General features: G+C 42.6%; 1 protein-coding gene across 1 annotated transcript in view; it reads right to left on the bottom strand.

Moving 5' to 3' along the window:
- The window catches only part of nrxn3a (neurexin 3a), a 1,735,226-nt gene that overhangs the window by 983,652 nt on the left and 727,926 nt on the right, over positions 1-23,648 (bottom strand). Inside the window, exon 15 of the mRNA XM_041214454.1 lies at positions 20,326-20,499. Coding sequence (XP_041070388.1) covers positions 20,326-20,499 — 174 coding nt within the window. The remainder of the gene's footprint in view (positions 1-20,325; positions 20,500-23,648) is intronic.

The raw sequence follows: 23,648 nt of genomic DNA, 5'->3' as shown, positions 1-23,648 counted from the left end.
CTCTCCTCTTTTCCTCCTCCATGGTTTCATAGTCTTGAAAGTAGAATGCAAGATGTTCTTTATAATGAGACCAGTCATCTGTGGCTGGCTCAAAGGCTTTGATTCTGCTAAACTGTGGCATCTCAGATGACTATATCTTCCTTTCTTTTTGATTACCTTAGACTCTCACAATCGCTGGGTGAGGGACAGCACCAGATCTGATTTATCCTCATCACCAGTTTGTTATAGAGTTGATTTTCCAGGCAACTTTTCTTGGTGGAAACATTGACCTTTATTTACAAGATAGCAGCAGCAGCTACATATGTGCATCTAACTCTATAACTAAAGAAGAACTGTCTCCTAGAGGTTCCCCATGCTGCTAACTGATTGGCTTACACAGATCATGTATACAAAAACTGGATTATTCCTAAAGCTAAAGTTCTATGTTTATCAGAATTCTAATTACTACAAAGGGTTACAGAGCCAAGACAGGTAAATGGAGTTAAGATACAGGTCAGCCATGCATAGTGCAACTGGCTGGAGAGTGAATGGCTTGCTCCTGTCCCTATATTCTTAGATGTGAGGATGTCTGCTATGGAGTTTTGCTTGATTAACTTGGAGTAGGAGGCTGTCAGTGATGCATGCAGAACCTTGCTAGGGCAGATCAAATAGGAGGAATAGCGACCATAATCAGAAAAGTTGTAAATGTTCTGCAAAGGAACGGACTTATTGAAAACTTCCCTTCCCCTCATGCTGTAAGAAATAGGGACCTTTCGGAAGTAATATTATTTAGAATTGTATAGAACCTGCATGGATCGAGCCGGCACAGCATATATTTCTTTCTCCCTCTCTTCTGAAAAAAAAATAAACAATTCTAAGGAGCAAGAAACCAAGACAAGGTAGAAGTAAAGGTCACAAAGATTGCGCTCCCTGCATTGTGGTCACTAGACTCCACAAACAATTCTGAACTGACAGCAGGAAGCCTTCCGGCACCCTTGTACCTCAGTGACCTCAAGCCAGGGAGGGAGGCGACCATCCTGACATCTCGGATAGCTTTCCTGCATCTATTTGGTCAGAAGGGTTTGACCTGGTGATTGACACTGGGTCAGCAACCAGCCCCAGAAATAAAGTAAACTAACGAGAGCTCAGAAATAGGGGGCAGTCCTTGTCAGGCAGCCACTTTCTCCAGATGGAAGCTGGACCAGGAAAGAGCATGGAACGTGGAGGGGAATGTGTTCCTTAACTCAAGCTGCCATCACAAGCTACTGAGATCATTACACTCTGTGCCAACCGTCCGTTAGTCCTCTGGGATCAGTGAGCCGTTCTCAACTATCTTAGGTCGTATGCTTTTCCTTCTATTTAGCTAATACATTATATCAAAAATGATGCTTCTTAATAAACTGAATAAACTATCTTAAAATTATTTAGGAATACTCAACTGCCTACCTTAAGTACCTGTGGCCTTACAGAATACTGAAAGGCCTGGATAGAGTGGACGTGGGGAAGATGTTTCCATTAGTAGGAGAGGCTAGGACCCGAGGGCACAGTCTCAGAGTAAAGGTAAGACCTTTTAAGACAGAGATGAAGAGAAACTTCTTTAGCCAGAGAGTGGTGAATCTATGAAATTCATTGCCACAGAAGGCTGTGGAGGCCAGGTCATTGAGTGTATTTAAGAGCGAGATAGATAGGTTCTTGATTGGTAAGGGGATCAAAGGTTACAGGGAGAAGGTGGGAGAATGGGGTTGAGAAACTTATCAGCTTTGATTGAATGGCGGAGCAGACTTGATGGGCCGAATGGCCTAATTTCTGCTCCTATGTCTTATGGTCTTATGGCCCCCGAACCCCAGGTCTTATAGGTTGGTGTCAGAAGTGAGGTCCACAGTAGTTGAGATGTCATTGACTTGAAATTTGAGAAGCATTAGTCTTAGGTCGTGGTTAAACACGTGTGGAGTAGTTATTAAGTGAAGCTTGGAGTTACAATGGCATTGACATATGCTAGGCAATGACTGATGGAGAGTCTGGCTGAGAAAGGAGATGCATCTGGAATGAAAGGTGTCCTTAGAACTGCAGAAGAATGTGATGGGGATGACCAGTGTATCTTTGATAGGCTTTCTAACGAGCTTCAGAAAGGAAAGAATAAGCTGAAAAAGTTGGGAATGAGTTGGTCTATGGTGCACGTGTGTGTGCCTTATAGCCGACTAAAAATTACAAGCAGTTAAGGGAACAGGTCAATAAGTTGCAAAAGGAAAGTGATGTTTGGCAGGAGAGCATTGCTTTTCTACATAATCAGTTACACTGAGAGAAGGAGGCACAGGATGGAGCAAATTATAGAAGCAAACAACTAGACTAAACATTGGAACACAATATTGATTTACGAACGGAGAATACCAGACTAAGCGAGGAGTTAGAAGATGGAAGTAGGGGAAGTTAATTCAGCAACAAAATTTCACCTCCCTTGAAGCAACTCAGTCCCTATGTTTAACTAAAATCAGACAGCTTCAGGCACAAATCCATCAACAGCAGGCACTTGTGGTGACTGTTTCCAAAACTGGGGCAGATAACCCTGGCCTTTGCTGGTACAGTATAGTTGAAAGCACTTCCTCCTCTGCTCTCTCTCTCCTCCTGGTTCCCCAAAGCCTGTCCACCATCTACAAGGCACAAGTCAGGAGTGTGATGGAATATTCCCCACTTGCCTGGATGAGTGCAGCTCCCACAACACTCAAGAAGCTCAACACCATCCAAGACAAAGCAGCCCACTTGATTGGCACCACATCCACAAACATTCTCTCCCTCCACCACCGACGCACAGTAGCAGTAGTGTACACCATCTACAAGATGCACTGCAGGAATTCACCAAGGCTTCTTCAACAGCACCTTCCAAACCCACAACCACTACCACCTAGAAGTTCAAGGGCAGCAGAGAGATGGGAACACCACCACCTGGAAGTTCCCCTCCAAGTCACTCACCATCCTGACTTGAAAATATATCGCCGTTCCTTCACTGTCGCTGGGTCAAAATCCTGGAACTCCCTCCCTAACAACACTGTGGTTGCACCTGCACCACATGGACAGCAGCGGCTCAAGAGGCAGCTCACCACCACCTTCTCAAGGGCAATTAAGGATGGGTAATAAATGCTGGCCTAGCCAGCAACGTTCACATCCCATGAACGAATTAAAAAAAAAATGAAGGGGAAATGCTGGCGTGCATGGTTAGCAAAGCTAGGAATAAGTCAGAGTCAGAGGGGAACGGTGAAGAACGGCCAACCATAGTCAAAGAAAAGGTTATCTTACACACTTTTTCCCCTGGTGAGGATATGGCCCTGAGGAAGGAGCTGGCAATGAACAAGCTCCCAACCTAAAGTCCAAGTTTATTCGCAGAGAGACTTCATGTTATGAGCACGAGAGTTGTGAAATGACTCCCCTATTCTCTTACTCCAGGTCTAACCATAACAGGGTTTTTGTGAATTCACAGAGGGTGTGTTTTGCCAACCCTGGTGGAGTCTCATTATTTACTCTTTCAGGTTGTAAAGAATTAGCCAGGTTTTCTTAGGTTAAACATAGAACAAGATACGCTTACTGAAACCACTTCCCGAATTAAACAAACTAGGTACATTGCAACCACCATTCAGGCGCCACACACATTCGCCTGGGCGTACATACAGACACACTCAGACACACCAGTACAGATGGCAGAGTAAGAGGATAGGCCTATGGGATTTTTTACAGTTCATGAAAAATTAAACAGAGGAGTATACGGTTAGCTGTTCCTTGCCTGCTCTCAATGCAACCATTTTGCTTAGCTGTCTTCCTGGATGTAATTTTATGGAGCAGGTTTAAAGTTTTTTTTTCCCCAAAAGGTCTCGGTTTACAGTAGTGGTGGTTAACTTAGCAAAGCCAGGCACAATACTTATTGGAGAAGGAGTGGCAGAGGGGGGCACACAGCTTCAACAGCCTGTGTTTGGTACAGCATTGTCTTTTGTTCTCTCACTCTTGCTTGGTGAGGGGTCCTTAAAGTACCTTGCTGGCTGTATATTCCAGAAAAATTCTATTAGTTTATGTCTGCTGCAGTTATTGTTTCAGAACAGGTGATTGCATTTTGATGTCTCATCTCAGAAACACTTGAAAAGTCTCAGGATGGTGTGAAGCCAACAGGGGATGAAGTCTTTCACATTTCCCCGGAGGGGTGGGGGGTGGGTGGGGTGGTGATGGGGAGTGGGGGGGGAATGTGTGTATTTTTCTTCATCCCACTTGGTGGAATGCGAGATTGTGTATATTGGAGCTGTCTGGGCAGTTTCATCATTATCTCTTGGAGGGTTCCACTTTATTAAAATCCAACCAGAAAAAAAGTTAGAAATTAAAAAGCACATACTTGTAACATTTATGACTGCTACTGTAAGACCTGAGGCAGGGTGGAAGAGGAGGATGTCAAGGATGGTAATAATACATATTTGGACACTCCAAATTTTAACAGCCTTTTCCTGAAGGAACTCCAGTCAATAGTCTGGTATTCATAACATTTACACAGTGGCCTGGGACAAGTTGATCCACCAAACTAGTACTATCTGGGACCAGGTCCATGGTAACCTCTCCTGAACACCCGTGAGAGCTCAGATAGCATCCGAAGGCCCATTGCCTAACCAGAAATCTGGATCGTTCAGGATCTTGGTGTTGAGAAGGGGCACCCCCAGTGCGCTGTTTTAATTGCAACCACCACCACTATGTGCATGACTGTCACAAACACATGCATTGTGTAGGCTGACAGTAACAGTGAGCTCTGATTTCCACACCCACCACCACCCCCCCCCTTCCTTTGGTGCAGATGAGACCCGACCTTGTCGTGCAGTGGTTAGAGAGACTGGAGGCAGTGATAGAGGCCATGTGAATACGATGGTAGTAGGAGACCAGTAGATCACACTGTTGATAATGGTGGCTGTCAGCAATTAATGTTAGTCGACTCTGACTTCTCGACCACCATCATCCACGATCCTTATCCCAACCCCATGAAGCTGTATTCTTACCAGCTGAGGGTATACCGTAAATTCGAAACACCATCAAGTCATTGTCAAAGCAGGGTGTTCTTCGTAAACAAAGTTACTGGGTGAAAGTATGACTTTGGGTATGAATTAAAACATACTTGTACAGCTGTGAAACAACTGTGCAGTTTGTTTTCCAAAATATAAACATAAGCTTGCAGCCTTGGAGAAGTTTGGCAGAAATCCAATTTGAACGCCTCAAAACATTTGTGCCAGAGTTAAAGAAGAATCGCTAAAATTGAATACATGTTTTACTAATTGTTTCTTTTAAATTTGGTTAAATAGCAAAATTAAGAACTTGAAAGCTGCTTTATAGGAGAAAAAGGTCAAACAAAAGAGACATGGGCAAGATTCAGTTCCTTATCTACAGTTTGTCTGTTTGGTTGTAGTGTTGCCTTTTAAGAAGCTGCTGTCACTCCTCAACTCTTTTGGCTTTAAGCTCCTGGTTGTACCAAAAAGAATCTTTGGTGAGAAACGTCTTATAAAACAATAAAAGGTTTAGAAATAATTAGAATTAAATCTAAAGTTTGGGAAAAGTTTAAGAAAGGATAACAAAAGAATTTAATAAAGCTGCAAGTTTAAATAGAGTTTAGTCCTTTATGATCGGGGAAGTATTTTTAAAAAAATTACATGAAGTGACACAATTGCTCGTCAAGTTTTCTCCACCGCCCACCCTTCCCAAAACAGTTAGAGTTAGCCCTTTCTGCTGACAGCTATTTTTTTTAATTCACTACACAACTCGCGTGTTGTTAAATGTATATTTTGGACATTATCAAATTTTGAGTCTCTAAATTTACAGATATGATTGGACATATGAATCCATTGTGAACATATGAACCAAGAGCCACAATGGATTGTTTGTGGGTTTTTTTTCAAACAGGCAATGGTGGTTTCCAGCTCCATGTGAAGCCAGTATCTTTGAGAATTAAAGCACAGCATAGTGACAAATCTGGACTAAAGGTTTCGCCTTTCAAAGACTTGGCTTTAACCATTCAGGCCATTTCTAACCATTTGTTATCTTTCGATGCACATGGGAGATGTGAAAATTCCTTCTAAACTGACTGCAAGCACTTCTGTCCCTGGTGTAAAAACAACCATTTAAAAGACACCAAGTCTGAGCACAATCGTTCCTGAAATTGGAATTGATAAAATAAATTGATCTGAGTTTGCTATTTCAAGTGTTCAAAGGGAAGTTTACCTGAAGTTTAAGGGGACAAACTACTAATTTTCCAAAAAAATACCTAATGGAAAAACAATCTGGGAAGTTTCTGAGTATCAAAAAAAAGTTTGTTTAGGGGAGAAATAAATTGAACACGAACAAAACCTGTCAAACCCAACAATGTTAGTTGAATTTGGGATAATTAAAAAAAAAATAGGCACAATCTAGCAGATTACTTTTGTGAAAATAAAATACGTAAGGGAAAGAAGAAACTAGCAAAATATGTTAATAAAAACAAAAAACTGCGGATGCTAGAAATCCAAAACAAAAACAGAATTACCTGGAAAAACTCAGCAGGTCTGGCAGCATCGGCGGAGAAGAAAAGAGAAGAAATAAGTAGAAAACTGATTCCCATTGATTCCAGTTTTGCTAGGGCTCCTTGATGCCACATTCAGCCTAAAGCTGCCTTGATGTCAAGGGCTGCCACTCTCACCTCACTTCTTGAGTTCAGCTCTTCTGTCCATGTTTGGACCAAGGCTGTAATAAGGTCAGAGATAAAAACAAAAAACTGCGGTTTTCTACTTAGTTCTGTCAAAGGGTCATTAGGACTCGAAACGTCAACTCTTTTCTTCTCCGCCGATGCTGCCAGACCTGCTGAGTTTTTCCAGGTAATTCTGTTTTTGTTTAAAATATGTTAATACTTGGAATCAAGTGAGAATGTTTAATTTCTGTATTAAAAATATTATGAAATCATTTTATTGAGCTGTAAAGTTTCTCCAAGGTTCATGAACAAGATAACATAGTAACTATTGCATGTGTAAGATGGTATGAGGGAGTGATTGAAGGTAGGTGATAATGTTACGAACAAGACACAGCATCAAATGGGAATTGGAATAACTCACCTTGGATGTAGTTCAATGGAATATATCAATTTGGTATTGGCATATATTCTAGTGGAAGGAAAGTGTAGAAGAGACTAATCAATTGACAGCTTTCTCTTGGAGATATTTGTGTCCTTGGCTATGAAGTTTTTAAAGAGAATTGAACTTGATAGCCTGGTCACCTGCCGAGACATCGGGGTTGTGCAGGGGGTGGTAATTCCGGCAGCTTTAGTATGTTACCTACAAGGTATTATCAAAAAATTAGGGAAACAAACTTGTCCTTTAGAAATAACTAGGCTAACTCAAAGTTACTTGTGAGAAGTCAATAAGGATATTTCCTTCTCAAAACAGGGAACAATAAGAAATAGGGCCCTTTAAGAAATGGTGTTTTTTTTTAAGAATTGTATAGAGCTCTCATGGATCTAGCTGTTTATTTCTCTCTCTCTGGAAAAAAAACAAACAATTCAAAGGTGTCAAAGATAGAGATAAAGATCTCAAAAATTGCATACCCAGCATTGAAGTCTCTGGACTCTACAAACATTTTTGTACCAATAACAGAAAGCCTTCTGGTGCCCTGCACACCCCACTGATCTGAAGCCAGGGTGACGAACGGAGGGGGGGAGGTGACCACCCTGAAAGCTTGCCTGTATCTATTGGCCAGAAGGGTTTGAACCGGTGATTGATCAAGGGTAAGCCAGCAGCCCCCAGAAATAAAGTATATTAATGAGTGTTCAGAGACAGGGGACAGTCCTCGACAGGCAGCCTCCTTGTTCAGATGGAAGATGGATCAGGGAAGGGTAAGGAAGATGGGGGGAAAGAGTTCCTTAACACTTCAGCTGGAGAGAAGAATGCTGCCATCACAAGCTACTGAGATCAACACACTCCAACCAACTGTCCATTTGTCCTCTGAGATCAATGAATCGCTCTCAACTGTCGTGGGTCATATACTCTTCCTACCTATTTAGCTGATGCATTATATCACAACTGTTGCTCCTTCATAATCTATCTTAAAATTACTTATAAATACCCGACTGCCTATCTTAGGTAGCTGTGGTTCCCGAACCCAATATTTTACAGGCGATCTAATAAGAGGAATAGATAACTAGGTCAGAAAGATTGTAAATGGTCTGCAAAGGAATGGGCTTACTGAAGACTTTTCTTCCCTCCATACTTTCACACGTTTGTATCTTTCATATCATACTAACTTCTCCATGTTGAGTTGTTAATCATTGTCCTAAAAGATGGAGGGTAGCAACTGAAGAGTCTGATTTTGTTCCAAAGAGAAACATTGAATAAAGTTAAATAAAAGGAAATTCATTTCTAGCAGTAGATAAACCTGTGAAACAAGCAATTAAAGTTATCTGTGTCATGGTAAATGTGTCTATTTTTGTTCCACTGTGACAGGACTTGGGTCTTAATTATAAAAGCTAACACAGTTACTTATAGCTCTATTTCTATGATAAGTAAGGAACTGAACAAAGATATCAAACACTATTTCATTTCGTTTACTCTCCCTCAAAAATTGATTAAATTTGCAGCTACAGAGGAAGTTCTACTAAGCCCTAAGACTAACTGGCCCCACCTTGTCTAATGGACTATTATCAGTATACAATTCCACAGGTATCAGTAATCTTTATGTGGCAGTCTAGATGGAAGGGTTTTTTGTCAGGTTATTTAAGCTGCACAGGTTGTCACAGCTCATCTCAATACTGAGCTCACATAACATTCACATACATGTTCTTTCCAACAGGGACTATTTATGGCAATCAACATTCATCTAGCAACAGAACTATTTGCTCATTAAGCCTTTGGGAGGGTATGAGGTATGAGGTATGAGCTTTTTACAAGTCTCATTTCTTCAGTGAGAACTCCAGAATTTCTGGAACACCTGCATTCCAAGCACCTGCTTTGTTAGGGGAGAGTATAAAGACTTTTGCTTTGGACTAAGCCCAAGTTGTAACTGGCCTGACAACACTCAAAGTTTTCTGAAATAGAAAATTTTCTATTTCTAAGCACTGAAGTACCTCAGCTTGATTACTACAAAAATTGGCAAAAGGAAAGTGAAATGAAAAATGAAGGAAATTTGCAAGGAGAGGATACTCTGGCTAAACTCGTTAGAACATTAAACTAAAATAGAAATTTTTGTAGGTGTTTATACATAATTTGTTTCATTTAAATCTTAACAAGTGGCTAATATTAATTTACTTGCATGTAGAAATAGGCTTGCTTCAATAAATTGGTGTCCACATACAACTTGGTGAACATTACAAATTCTGTGTTAACAAGGTGCACCAGAGTTAATTTCCATTCCAGACTTCTGCATTAGCCAAACTTGTACTCAGAGACAAGCGAATTAAGCTGAAAATAAAATGCACCATATTAAAAATGTCATAGTAAGTAACAAGCTGTCAAATCTCAAATCTTCTTGTAATTGGCACAGAAATGGAGGAATATGGACATGCAGTGAGAAAGTTTCCTCTGGTTGCTGTTCAGAGTGAAACCATGGACAAGGCAATAATGCTATAGAAGTAGCAAGTGTGGCAAGTTATCCTGCTGTGTGCACAATGTTGCTAGCACTGCCGTTGGGGCAAATTCCTTTGGGCCTTTGGGTGAAATGAAATCATAAATGAACAGAGGGAGCCTTCCCTCACAGCCACAAGAAAAGCCATTCCATGCGGAGACTTCATTGATGAATAATCAGGTTCCTGTGAACAGTCGAGCTGTTTTTCTTTGGAACAACACTTGCTCCTCCATCTTCAGTCCTTTTTCACTCTCTTAGCTTGCTGCACATTTCCCCTAGCCCATGACAGCCAGCTTCTTGGCTGGGTCAAAAATTTTTCAAAGTCTCATTTGTTCCCACTTGAAAATCAATAGCTCCTGCTAAGATTTCCAAGAAATGGAATTTGCTAATGGATAAATGAATGATTTTCTTTAAGCCATAAATTACAGAATAAAAACAACTGATGAAAACATACAAATAACAAGCATGTGAGTATTAACATACTGTGACAGGTACTAGCATAAAAGTAAATCTACATGAAAGCAATTGGCCAATGAGTAGCATTTATTGGTTTTTAACTCTGTAAACAACTCTTCGATACGGGAACTCACAACAGATTGTGAAAGGGAATTGTAAACTCTCCTAAATTGAAGAAGAAAAGGTGAACGTTGTTTGGTGAGGCCACACCCTTGGGTCTTCAGCACAAGATCCCAAGTGTGCATCTTGAAATTTTCAATGGCGAGCTCTGCGCGCACAATACTGGCACTGACGGCCCTCCAGAACATAATGTTTGGCCAAGCTCAAATGCAGAGCTGAGCTTCATTCAACTCCTCAGAAAATTTCATGCTTCAATGTCCCAGTGGCTGATCCTGAGTTCGGCACCGAGCTGAACTTGCACTGATACGCTACCCTCCAAGATCTCGGCACTCCACCAATTCTGGCCTCTTGCACACCCCGATTTTCATCACTTTGCCACTGCTATCCAGGCCTTCAGCTGCTTTGGCCTTAAGCTCCAGAGCTCCCTCCCTAATCTCTCCATCTCGCTCCCTTCTCCTCCTTTAGGACACTCCTGAAAACCTACCTCTTTGATCAAGCTTTTGGTCACCTGACTAATATCATAGGTAGCTCTGTGTCAAATTTCTTTGATAATGGCTCCTGCGAAGTGCCTTGGGACATTTTGCTACATAAACGATGCTATATAAATGCAAGTTGTTGTTATCTGTTCACAAAACTTACTTTGCAATTCCATCAAGCAATGAAACACATAGAAACATCTTATCAAAGTTAAAGCTCGCACTGCAACTTACTACAGCTAACAGGTGTGTACATAAGCATCGCAAACCCTTACAGAGGCTCCCTCCATACAATTTTTAAGAAGCGTTGGTTTTGGAATCCTAGCTCAGACAGATACCTCTGTTTACTTAAAGTAAAACTGAGCTGCTCCAGCTCATCACTTTTTTTTTAATGTACAATTGCACTGCTGAATGTTTTAGAAGGTTCAACCCTCAAAGCAATTGACTTGCCTGTAACGATCAATTTGTGGTTTCAGACACTGCCTTCCACCACTTATACCAATGCTAGATGGCCTTTAAATCTTGCCTCAAGTCTCTTGTTACAGCAGCAAACAGGACACTATCATCCAAACAGATTGCGGTACCCACTTCAGATGTCACTTACATATATAAGGAGGGTTGACCCAGGACACTTTCTTTCTGAAAAATACCCATTTTGATGTGATGTATTGTGGCTGTTACACTGACGTGTACAACGTAAATCACTTAGATACAACTGTCTGTAAATACCAACTGACATTAACTTGATGCCATGTACAATTAAGTGCTTCTCGGGTATTGAGATCTACAAGTCTGGCATTTCTTCTGGTTAAAATGGAAAGTGCATGTTGATAGGTCATCTAATCCATGACTTTCACAAAAGCTAACCATTCTCAAAAGACCCCATAGATAATGGGCTCCATTATCTTGCCAATAACCATCGCCTAACTCAATGAAGGTACTTAAGTTTGAAGAAGTATGCCAAGTGTGACTGGTTGTAGAAAGCAGAAGGACTTTAGAACAGAACCAATCATTGTTTAATTCCATTCTATGGGAATGCACCAACAGTACAGCATAATCCAATTTTGCTTAACATTAATTGCGAAGTACACTATTTGTCCTGTTACAAATGTGGTAGATTGTTATATGCATCATATTTGCTCATTTCAAGCTTTCTTAATGGAAAGCTGGGTGCTTCATCGAAGTTTAAGGAAAGTGATTAAATGCAGAACAAAAGCAAGGATTTTGCTAATGTTTTTGACAACTCTTAAACACATTCATGAAGGTTGTGTGGAGAGACTTCATTCAGTTCATTCAGGACTATAAACCTTGAGGGCAACAAGTCTGTACAACGTAAGATGAATATTCCTTTATGTTCCAAACAAGTGTAATGTCAAGAAATGTATCCTCCCGGACCTGTTCCACCATTCAATGAGATCATGACTAATCTGCATCTTAATTCCACCAGCCACCTTCATTTTGTAACCCTTAGTACTGTCAGCTAACAGTAATTTATCAGTCTCAGTTTTGATGGCTTGATAATTTTTGATAATTATTTATCTGTATGTTTGGGGAAGGAGTTATAATACATCGGTGAGGTTAACAATCCATTAACAGCCTCAGAGCAGAAGTTCATTATATGGGCAACAGTCAAACTTGGATGGCCAATTTGGGCTGTTTCTCATGTTCCACTTGTGCAGCCAGTGACCACATCTTCCCCGATAATTGATAATTTGATAATTGGCTCCCCCCGCAGACTCAAGAGCTTTTTGGGAAAGAGAGTTTCAGATTCCCACTACTCTGTGTGAAGAGGTGCATCCCGCTTTCACCCCTGAACAGTCTTAAAATTGCAGCTAGGCTATTTTCCCTTGGTGTTTTGCAAATGGCAATTACCTTCATGCTGGGGGGAGTTCTATTGAAAGCAAACCTATCACGGTCTCAAGGGAAGCTTGGTGAGCACATAAGGGTGAAAGGAGTAGAAGGATATGTTGATAGAGTTAGATGAGGAGGCTCTCCTGCAGCATAAACACTAGCAAAACCATCAAATAAAAGCAAAATACTGCAAATGCTGGAAATCTTAAATAAGCACAGAAAATGCTGGAAAAACTCTGCAGACCTGGAAAGAGGAACAGAGTTAACGTCTTGAGTCCATGTGACTTCTTCAGAGCTAAAGAGATGTAGAAACGTGGTGGATTTTATATTGTTTAAGAGGGGGTGGAGCAGTTGGAGCAAAATAGAAGGACAGGGATAGCTGGGAGCTCAGGAGAAATTTGACAAAGAAGTCACGGACACAAGACAAAGTGAGTGGTAATGGTAGTGGTAAAGACTAAAGAAGGTGCTGATAGTGGCATAAAGCAGAATGTGTTAACTGCAAAACATAGAAACAAGTGATAGGTAGTGTGGGGGCAGTGGCGGGGGTGGTGTGGTTGAGGGGGGAAAAAATTAGATTAAAAAAGGGATGAGGATGGAGGAGAGAATTCATGATCCAAAGTTGTTTGTTAAGTCCGGAAGGCTGTAAAGTACCTAATCGGAAGATGAGGTGCTGTTCCCCCAGTTTGCGCTGGGCTTCACTGGAACATTGCAGCAGACCAAGAACAGACATGTGTGCATGAGAGCAGGGTGGAGTGTTGAAATGGCAAGAGACAAGAAGGTCTGGGTCATGCTTGCGGACAGACCAAAGGTGTTCCGCAAAGCAGTCACCCAGTCTGCATCAGGTCTCCCCAATGTAGAGGAGACCGCATTGGGAGCAGCGAATTCAGTAGGCCAAATTGAAGGAGGTACGAGTGAAGTGCTGCTTCACCTGAAAGGAGTGTTTGGGCCCTTGGATGGTGAGGAGGGAGAAGGCAAAGGGGCAGTTGTTGCACCTTCTGCGATTGCATGGGAAGGTGCCCTGGGAAGGGGATGAGGAGTTGGGGGTGATGGAGGAGTGGACCAGGGTGTCTCAGAGGGAAAAGTCCCTTTGGAATGCTGGCAGTGAGAGGAAGGTGTGTTGCATGATGGCATCATGCTGGAGTTGGCAGAAATGGCGGAGGACGATCCTTTGAATGTGGAGGCTGGTGGGGTGAAATGTGAGGATAAGGGAGTCCCTATCATGGTTTTGGGAGGGAGGAGAAGGGGTGAGGGCAGAAGTGCAGGAGATGGGTCGGACACGGTTGAGGGCCCCTGTCAACCACAGTGGGGAGGGGCCCTCGATTCAGGAAAAGGGAGACATATCAGAAGCGCCGTCTTGGAAGGTAGCATCATTGGAACAGATATGATGGAGGCGGAGGATCTGGGAGAATGGGATGGAGTCCTTACAGGAAGCAGGGTTTGAGGAGCTGCAGTCAAGGTAGCTGTGGGAGTCAGTGGGCTCGTAGTGAATATTGGTAGACAATCTACCACCAGAAATGGAGATAGAGAGGTGAAGGATGGGAAGGGAAGTGTCAGAGATGGACCGTGTGAAGGTGAGAGAGCAAAACCCTGTTGGGTTGAATGTTTCTGTGCTATAAATTCCATATCATTTTATGTATTTCATGAACTAAAGTGTTACAAGGTGCAAAGAGACATGGCAGAAAGTTCTGCAGCCAATGGAGACATCATCCCAGTTAAAACCACCAAGCATTATCTGCTGATCTGGGGACATCTGTCTGACAATGAAGACAGGGAACTGGTTCTGTGGCAAGAGCATTGACAGCCCAAACTGTGCTAGAGAGAGACTGTATGGTCAGTGGCAGTAAAGCTCCTAGTGCACTCAACGGGCAGAATCTTGTGCCCTCTCCTGTGGCTAGTTTGGTGCTGGCGGGCATTTAATCAAGTGGGGGGGACAGTGTTAGGGGACATCGCCATCTTCCTATCACTGCCCTGATGAAGTCCTTGGCTCACTGCCAATTGAGGCCCTCAAGTGGCCAACTTGTGCCCATCTTAGGACCTCATCCCATCACTGCTGGCAGGCGGGGAGTTCGCCAGGCAGGAAGCACAAGCTAACCTGGTTGGGGTTACTTCCAGCCTCCTAGGAAAGTGGCCCTCGTTCCAAGGCACTCAGTGCCTGATTGAGGGGCACAGCTTTGCTATGGGAGGGCCTGCTGAGAGCCACTCGCTCCCCACGATGCCATCACTCACCTCTGGCCTGGGATCCAGCGACGATCCTAGGCCTAGGGTGGGTGTCATAGTGGCAGCAGCCACCGTCTCCCTGGTGACGCTGTTCAGGAGATTGACCTCCGAATGGCTGGCAGCTCTGGAGGTGGAACTTCTGCCCCCGGGGCCCTTGAACACAGGGAAGGCCCGCTGCTGGCCTGTCGAGTGCCTGAGTGGAACCGGATGCATCCCACCTTCCTGGAAAGAGGTGATGCGAGGGTCTCGCTGGTTCTCCAACTGGCATGAGACCTCCACAAGACTCCGCCTAACTTCTTTGTATCTGTTGTATGTTCAGTAGGTCTCATGAAGAGGTTCTGAGTCCAGTATTGTTGAACGTTAATGTTTATTGCTAACGCACAGCTATGTGCCCAACCTATCAGCTAATTCCATGCTTATTTCTACATGGGTCTCTGTCCATTTCAAAACTGACTCTAGTCTCAGGTTATGTTTCTCTTTACATCATGCTCTGGGTGGCACTGTTCCTCACTCCCACATTAACACTTGGTATGCCAGAGACCCTTATACTACAGTATCCATTCCTTACAGACTAGCATGGAGGTCACGTGCAATATTATTTAATATACAGCTCTCAGGTATAACAAGTGACTTAAATTGGCATAGCCAGAAACTTCACCTCCTTTGCTGCTGCCTAAAAACTATAGCATTATATGGCTATCCAACAGTGTCAACACTACAAGTTACTGTTCCTTCTCTAGAACCATCTCGCACCATCAGTTACTATCTCTCGCTTGTGTTCTGTGATTCACCCAATTTTACCTTCCCAAGCTGCACTTTCCAGAATGGCCATAGATGTCCAGTTGCTTGCAAAGGTTAGATGAGAGTGAAGAAGGTCACTACGACAGAATCAGAGAATCTTACAGCACATTGTCTCTGTACGAAAATCATGGACACTACAGATCAGTTTTATTTTCTGGATGTAATCATAGAATGATACAGCAGCGAATGAGGCCAAGAAGGGATACGAGCTTTGAAATCACTATCCAATTATCTCACACTCTCCTGCCACAGGTCTTGTTGTGATGGAGCTCTCACAATGGTGTTAAGTAGAGAATTCCAGGACACTGACTCAACAACGCTGAAGGTATGACAGACTATGTATAAGTCAAGGTAGCCTGTGATTTAAAAGGTTGCAAAAAAGGGGGGCTTTGTCAAAATCAACGCATTGCTGCTCCGCATCCTGTAGGCATTACATCCTGCAATGACAGTGCACTAGTGATGAAGGGAGTGGGTCCTAAATCCAGCGGAGGGGCAGTGAATAGCTCTGTACTCAATGCTGCTAAGCTTCATGAGTGCACCCATTCAAGCCAGTGTTTTGTGTTCTACGACACTCTTGACGTGAGTCTTTCAGATGGTGGTGAGGCTTTGAGGGATCAGGGAGTCATTGCAAAGTACCCAGTGTCTGCACCATACATATTGCTGGTCCAGCCAATTCTGGTCCACAGAGACCACCAGGGTGCTGATGGTAGATAACTCGATTATGGCAGCATTATTGAAAGTTGGAGGGCAATGTTTGAGCTTAGTCTTCAAGATGTTTTTTGCCTGGCACTTCTATGGTGAGAACATGACCTGCCACTTGTCCAACCAAGTCTTGACAGGATTTGTTCCTGCAATAAACTGGCATGGCTTGCTTCATTACCAGGAGGAGTTGTGAATGGAGCTAAGCACTGTGAAATCTTCAGCAATCCCCTACCCTTATGATGGTTGGGAGGTCACTCATGAAGCAGCTGAAGATGTTCGGGATAAGGATGGCTCCCTGAGGAATTCTTGCAGCGATGTTCTGGGTTGTGACAAATGGCCAACAACAACAACCACCTTTGTGTGACGTGTGTGTCCATAAACTGGAGACTAACTCTGACAGAATCCAAGCTAAGCATTGGTAAGCAGATAACTGCTGAGTCAGTGTAACTTGACAGCACTATTGATGGCTTCGGCCATCACTTTTACCAACAATTGGAAGGAGGTGAATGTCCAGCTTAGATTTATCCTGTTTTGTTGTGACGGGCGCAAGTGGATAATCCTGCACATAGTTGGGTGGATATTGGTGTCAAGGCTATAGTGGAAGAGCTTGGCTAGAATGGTAGTTAGCTCTGGTGTACAGTTTTTCAACAGGACACACACCATGCTATCTATGCCTGTAAGCTTTGCTATGATCTGTGAGCACTCAGCTGCTTCAGAATACTACCTACTTTCAAGGTCTCCTGCCATCCTCCCTAATGCTTCGGCTCAGCATCGAGCCCGATGTTGTGCAATGGGCAGTAACATGGCTAAAATGGTCTTGCCCTTCTTGCAAAGAAATGGAAGACTTGCCATATATTGTCATGTTTTCTGTCAGGGTAGCAGGGAGATGTGATATTATATTGGTAGTCAGTAAAGTGGGTCTATTTTTACAGTGCTCAAAACTAGCTCACCAATAACATATGGCAAAAATGAAACCACCGCACTAGAAGCTGACTCAAAAACTTTCCTACTAAAACAATTCAATTCAAATGCATATTCTTCAATATAAACATTTTCACGGTGAGTATAGCTTTAATAAAAATACTTATCAAGGAGAAACTAACTTTAAAATCATGTTTCCAACTTGGTTTTCATATGCTCCAATTCTACTTCAGAGTTATGAATTAAACCGGATGTTCGCGTCACTGTTGTTAAAAACAAGCTTAACTTCTTCATCCCCTCTTAAAAATACAACTTTCACCGTACATAACTCAACATGTGGCAAGGGGATTGTGCATTCACAAGGGGCAACAACTCATACACATCTCCTGGTTGAAGGAAGATGCAAAGTGCTGACATTAAAGCAAAATTAAACAAAAGAAAAAGCTATCAGATCAAACAAGTAAACAGATTAAGTAAAAACGGATAAAATGGAATCAAGTTTACCTCAATTAATGTTGTTATCCAGTCAATTAATGAACTAACATTGTATAATATTCCCGGATACCTATCCAAGGTAAGGCAGAGTCCATCATTGTAATGCTAGCACAATTCCAGCCTGTATTGTACTTTGCAGGTTCCTTTGCAGCTTTCAATATATGTCTAACTACTAGCATACCTTGTCTAATGAACCTACAAAGAGACACTGGGTTGCTTTAGTGTCATTGAGTGAAAATCCTAACAAAATAATAATCAACTAAAGCATAAAACACAAAATAAACTTTTCAATCTAAATAATAATACTATCACCTGTCCCCATTATGCATGGTAGTCTCTATGATGCCCACCTGTCAAGGAAGGCCTCAAGTGTACTGGGGACATCCGTTGCTCTCTCTCCAGGGCCATCTGGGCACAGGCGATGTCGCAGACGAGAGGGGGGCAGAGCCAGGGCAACCTATATCCCCAGCCACCCACCATCTCTCTCTACCGCACCCCCCCCCCCCCCCCCCCCCCCCCCCCCCAACTTGGGGCCCCTGGATGGCCACCTGTTACTGACTGACAATGGCAGTAGAGCATTTGCGATCAATGAAAGGGCAAACAATTGACACTTTGTTTTTGTGTTCCGGTGCCACAACAGGGTATCCTCAGATGAACCTTGTGATTGGTTCCGAATCTAGATGCCAATGCAAGAGCATTCAGCCAGTCACAACCCTACATTTTATTAAAACCAAATGATGGAATAAGAGTACAGGTACATGATTCTGAAAAGCAATCTTTTGATCCTTCATGTATTATGTACACTTGACTTTCAGATGTCTTTGTCTGTCGAGAACCTATTCTGTTCTCACTTCGATGCAACCGCTGGCTAATATGTCTGATCTAATGACGAGGGTGCCGTTGACATACGGTACAAATTTATTGGATAGTCATCATGCATTTCATTCAAAGTCAAATGCAAAACATAGAAAATAAATAAAATGTTCCAACTAATGCAAATTTTAAATAATTGTATCAAATATTAAAATATTATGTGAAACTCCATAGTTCCAGAGACAGAATATTGATCATCTCGCATTAAAGTCGACCCATATAGTTACTGAACTGTTTTAAATAAGCTGTAAAAAATGTGTTAGTGATATTTAATACTGCTGCCTTCTAATAAAATGTTAATAAATTATATAAAGTCTCTTCTCATGTGAATTAAGAGATCTCGGGAAAGGCTGTGGCAGTGAACAAAAATACATCGCAATGCCATTATGAAAATGTGCAGGTTTTTTCCCCTCTGACATAACTGATAAATTAATCCTTCTCTTTTTATTTTTCCTTCAACTTTCACAGATGAGATCAGATGGCACCTGCACAACGCAATAAAGAAAATAATAAAAATGACTATATTTATCTCTTCTTGTTATCCAATATTGGAATCAGAGATGTACAAGGAAATTGCTTTTATGAAGAAGGAAGGTAACTTCAATTTCAACCAATGATGCCAAACGTATCTTGCCTCGCTCAAACCTTTTGTCGGGAAACTAAGATGGGAAGGAAGCACGGAAATGGAGAAATTAAAATGAAATGAATTGATTTGATTAAAAACAAAAGCACTTCAACCAGGAGTAAAAAGCGGAGCGATTTTTTGCCTCTGGATGATTCTAGAGATGGTTCCGTAGAAATTCAAATCTTGGCACATTCTTATTCCCAACCACCCCACCCCACACCCTTTCCCCACCCACTCCTTCATACCAAAGTCTATGACTCATGGTGGGAAACAGCTTTACAGATGCCAGCAACCATCACCTCACACACTTGGCCATTTTTTCACACCAGTGCAGGTAATGAGTGTCAGCCACCTATTTGAACCTTGGTGTCAATCATGGCCAAATTGGTCCTCGTTTGAAATCTGCAACATACACAAATCACTGGCTGATGATCAGGGACAGGAATCCCATCTCTAGCCATGGCCATCACCCAGTCACTTCTACTGCCATCCCACCACCCAACCTAACGCCAAAGAGGTGATGCAGTCAGTAGTACACACCCCAACTGCCACTGTGGCTGAAAGTAACTTGGCAAAGATTGGGAACTTGTGGTCCAGAAGGCCAAGTGATATAATGCTCTGTGATACAACACAGAGGGAGTCCATTCAGCTCATCCAGCCCATGCTGGTTGTTTGAAAGAACTATTAAATTGGTCCCACTCCTACGCTCTATGCAGTTTGTCTCTAACGACAATAGGTAATTGCAGAAGGCCATACATGTACTTCTAAAGCATTTAGTTTCTTGTTGATGGACTCCAATAAAGCTCAAGATGTGCCATGATCATACAAATGCATCATACCTTGAGTGACAGGAGCAAAATAAAAATTCCTTAAACAAATAAGATCATGATAGGCAGGGTTTGTTGTTTTGATAAATAATATATTTACTCATTTACAACGTACATGTGTAAATCCAAAAATAAAGGAGCACTCTCACGCCTGTTGTTACACACAAGAAAAGTCGATTAAATATACAAGTTTGGCATTGGTTCTACAGCGGACGCTTAACTAATCAAACGGACAGGTCCAGTGGTGCACAAATGATTACAATGGAAGACACTGTGATGATGGTTAGCAAAATGGAAAGTTTCTCAGATGGAAGCATGTATAGGTGTGGGTTTGAGCTACTGTTCGAGTTGGTGAGAGAGCCTGAACTAGAGTTGTTAAAGCGTGTACCTTCACATCCACGTTCAATTTGCCCACTCCGATGTAATGCATCGTGAATCAGGTCCGGCAGCTTTCCATTGAGGTCTACAGATGCCAAGCAACCCTGAAACCCATCTCTGGAGGCAACAAGTTTTGGCAGGTTGTTGTACATGCCTTGGGCCAGCCCAGCAATGTATAGGACACCTGGTTAGACAAAGACAATAGAAATAAAAAGGACTTTGTTTTAAGCAGCAAACTCTACCACAATACAATAATCTTTGAAGCAATGGGTCCTTGTGTTCCAAAGCACATAACTTAATGTCACTGGTGTAGTTGAGCCAGAGGCCCAAACTAATGCCCTGGGGGCATGGGTTCAAATCCCACTATGGCAGCTGCTGAAATTGAAGTTTAATTAATAAATCTGGAATATAAAACTAGTCTCATTAATGTTAACTATGACAATTATCATCAATTGTTGTAAAAACACATCTGGTTCAGTAATGTCCTTTAGGGAAGGAAATCTGCCATCTTTATCTGGTCTGGCCTACATTTGACTGCAAACCCACAGCAATGTGGTTGACTCGTGACTGCCCCCTAAAATGGCCTAGCAAGCTGCTCAGTTCAAGGGCAATTAGGGATGGGCAACAAATGCTGGCCTTGTCAGCGAGGCCCACCTTCCATGAAAGAATAAAGAAAATGAAATTTGCCTTAGGTATCTGCTAGGTGTCACATTTATTAGCATGTCTTCTTTTCCAGGGCTTTTTTTGGTCTTTTAGTGCTATTTTAGTGCCGTGAGCATTGTGTTCTCCAGGCACAATTAACAGGGTAATTACCATATCAACTCCGTTCTGACCAGTAGTGATGTCATGATATGCAGCCTACTATACACCTGACTCCCCAAAACCTGTTCAACATCGAAAAGGCACAAGTTCAAGAGTGTGATGGAATACTCTTCAGTTGCTTAGATGAAATCAGCACCAATAACACTCAAAAAGCCCGACACCATCTAGGACAAAACAACCCGCTTGATTGGCATCCTGTCCACCTAGTGATGCACAATTGCAGCGGTGTATACCATCTACAAGGTCACTACAGCAACTTGTCAAGGCTCAAGGCTTCTTCAACAGCAACTTCCAAACCTACGACCTCTATCATCTAGAAATCCAAGGGCAGCATGATCATGGGAACACTACCACCTGGAAGTTCCCCTCCAAGCCACTCACCAACTTGACTTGGAAATATATCGCCGTTCCTTCACTGTCGCTGGGTCAAAATCCTGGAACTCCCTCCCTAATAGCACTGTGGGTGTACATACACCACATGGGCGTTCAATAACACAGCTCACCGACACCTTCTCAAGGGCAATTAGGTTTGGGGTAGGGATGGTTGGCCTTGCTAGTGATGCTCACATCCCATGAAAAATATTTTTAAAAATATTTATTAACCGGCTAAGCTATTGGGGAACCCAGCATGCCATTGGCTGGAATCGCTGGAGCTTATTCAGTTTTGCTGGCCCAGTATGTTACAATGGAAACATGGAAACGACAAAGTTTGTTTAACTCCACCGCTGTCTTGTTTCTTTAACTAACTTGTCTGAGCATTCCCAGTATCACAGCAAAGCTGAAAAATATTGGCTCTTTATCCATGTCAAATTTTTAACCATGCTTTTGTACTTCTAATTTCTCAGGCAGTATCACCTTCTTGTCTCTGGTCAAATGGACGTGTATGTCTACAGCATGACACAGTGAAGGTGCCTCTACATTACTATTTTGCAACTGACTACACACTGCTCACAGCACTAAAATAGTACTGATAAGGCACTGATCAGCTGGTCACTATTCTTTTAACCAGCTGATCAGTGCCTCGCGTTCGCAAACATTAGACTCTGAAAGAATTGCTGAAAAATTCCCACAAGTGGGCTTTCTATCTCCCCAAGAAAGATCGCGTACTCTCTCTTAATTAACCAAGACTGTTGAAACTATTGACATGTTGGTAACAGCCAAGGATAATTTGCACACCCAAACATGTCCAGGGCTATTGCTAGGGCTTAACTGAGACATTCGCCAATTTAGAACACTTATCAGCTAGAACTCTAGTTGGGTAAAAACCTAACCATTTGCAATATTGGTTTGTACAGTTATCTGGGACCAAAAGGGGAGAATTGCAGCCCACTCCAGCTCCTATCAATGATTTAATTTGGATAGCCAATCATTAATAACATCCTGCAGTACTGCTGACCTGCATGCTTCAGGTATGAGATTACAACCTGGCAAAGTGAATTCATTACCTCCTAATCTTCCATTTCTCAGCACATCACCTATTCAACTCCTAAAAATAATCAGCTTACAATTAGGAATAAAAGTACTGGATATTGGAATCAGGCAGGGAAGTGGTAGAAGTTTAGCCATAATCTCATTGAATGGTGGGGCAGGCTTGAGGAGCAGTAGGCCTACTCCAGCTCCTATTCCTCATGCTCTCATTGTGTTTTAACATTTGTGGCTCCATGTACTTTTGAGTACAGCGTTACATGTTTGATTGTTGTAACAGATTAACTTTCTACGTCAACCATTTTTCAGTCTAAGGAGAGAAGATTTGCAATTTCGAACTGCAGAGGCACCTGAAGCTTTGGTTGAAAACAGAGTCCAAAACACCCAGTGCACAATCCCATGACCAAAGCAAGCTGCTTTGCGACGGGAATGTCTGTGAATTATTTCACAAGCAACTTTGGCTAATCGGGAACGATTATGATAGAGCCTGATACATAACGTAGTTGATAAAATTATCGTCTATATGTAGGAAAATTCCAACATAGCAAAGGACAATCCTCTGCACTTTCATTAATACGGCTGGTGCTGTCAAGCGGATTCAGAATCACTGGCCATAGTTGAGAGGTGGTGGGGGACCGGTGGGAATACTGAAAGCACGGATATCCAGGTGAATTCAGAGGCCTTGATAGAATTGTTTTTACTCCGTTTCCCACCCAACTGCAGGCTAGATTGGGTGCCCAGAAGGGAAAAAACAGTAAAGACTGGGAAATCAGAATACTGGTCCGAACTGGTCTTCTATACCTTAAAATGGAACACCAGTAAAAACTGGGAAATAAGAGTACAGGTCCGAACTGCTTTTTTTTCCCTTCTGGGTGGCTGGCTGCTGGCCAGGCAAGAAGCTTTGTGGCCGGAGTCAGTCCTCCGCAATAGAGGAGACGGGGGACTGTGGGGAGTGGCTTGGAAGAAGAGGGCAAGAGAGGGAGACTGGATCATGGAGGGACCGGTGGTTGGGGGTGGGGGGGAGCAGTGAAGAGATCTCAGAATGGAGGAGGGAGCCATTGCAAGGTTTACTCTCACGGTGTGGGG

The sequence above is a fragment of the Carcharodon carcharias genome, chromosome 20, assembly GCF_017639515.1.
Source record: "Carcharodon carcharias isolate sCarCar2 chromosome 20, sCarCar2.pri, whole genome shotgun sequence".
Classification (NCBI taxonomy): domain Eukaryota; kingdom Metazoa; phylum Chordata; class Chondrichthyes; order Lamniformes; family Lamnidae; genus Carcharodon; species Carcharodon carcharias.
Note: the sequence above shows the minus strand (reverse complement) of the source record. Positions and strands in the feature narration are given on the sequence as shown.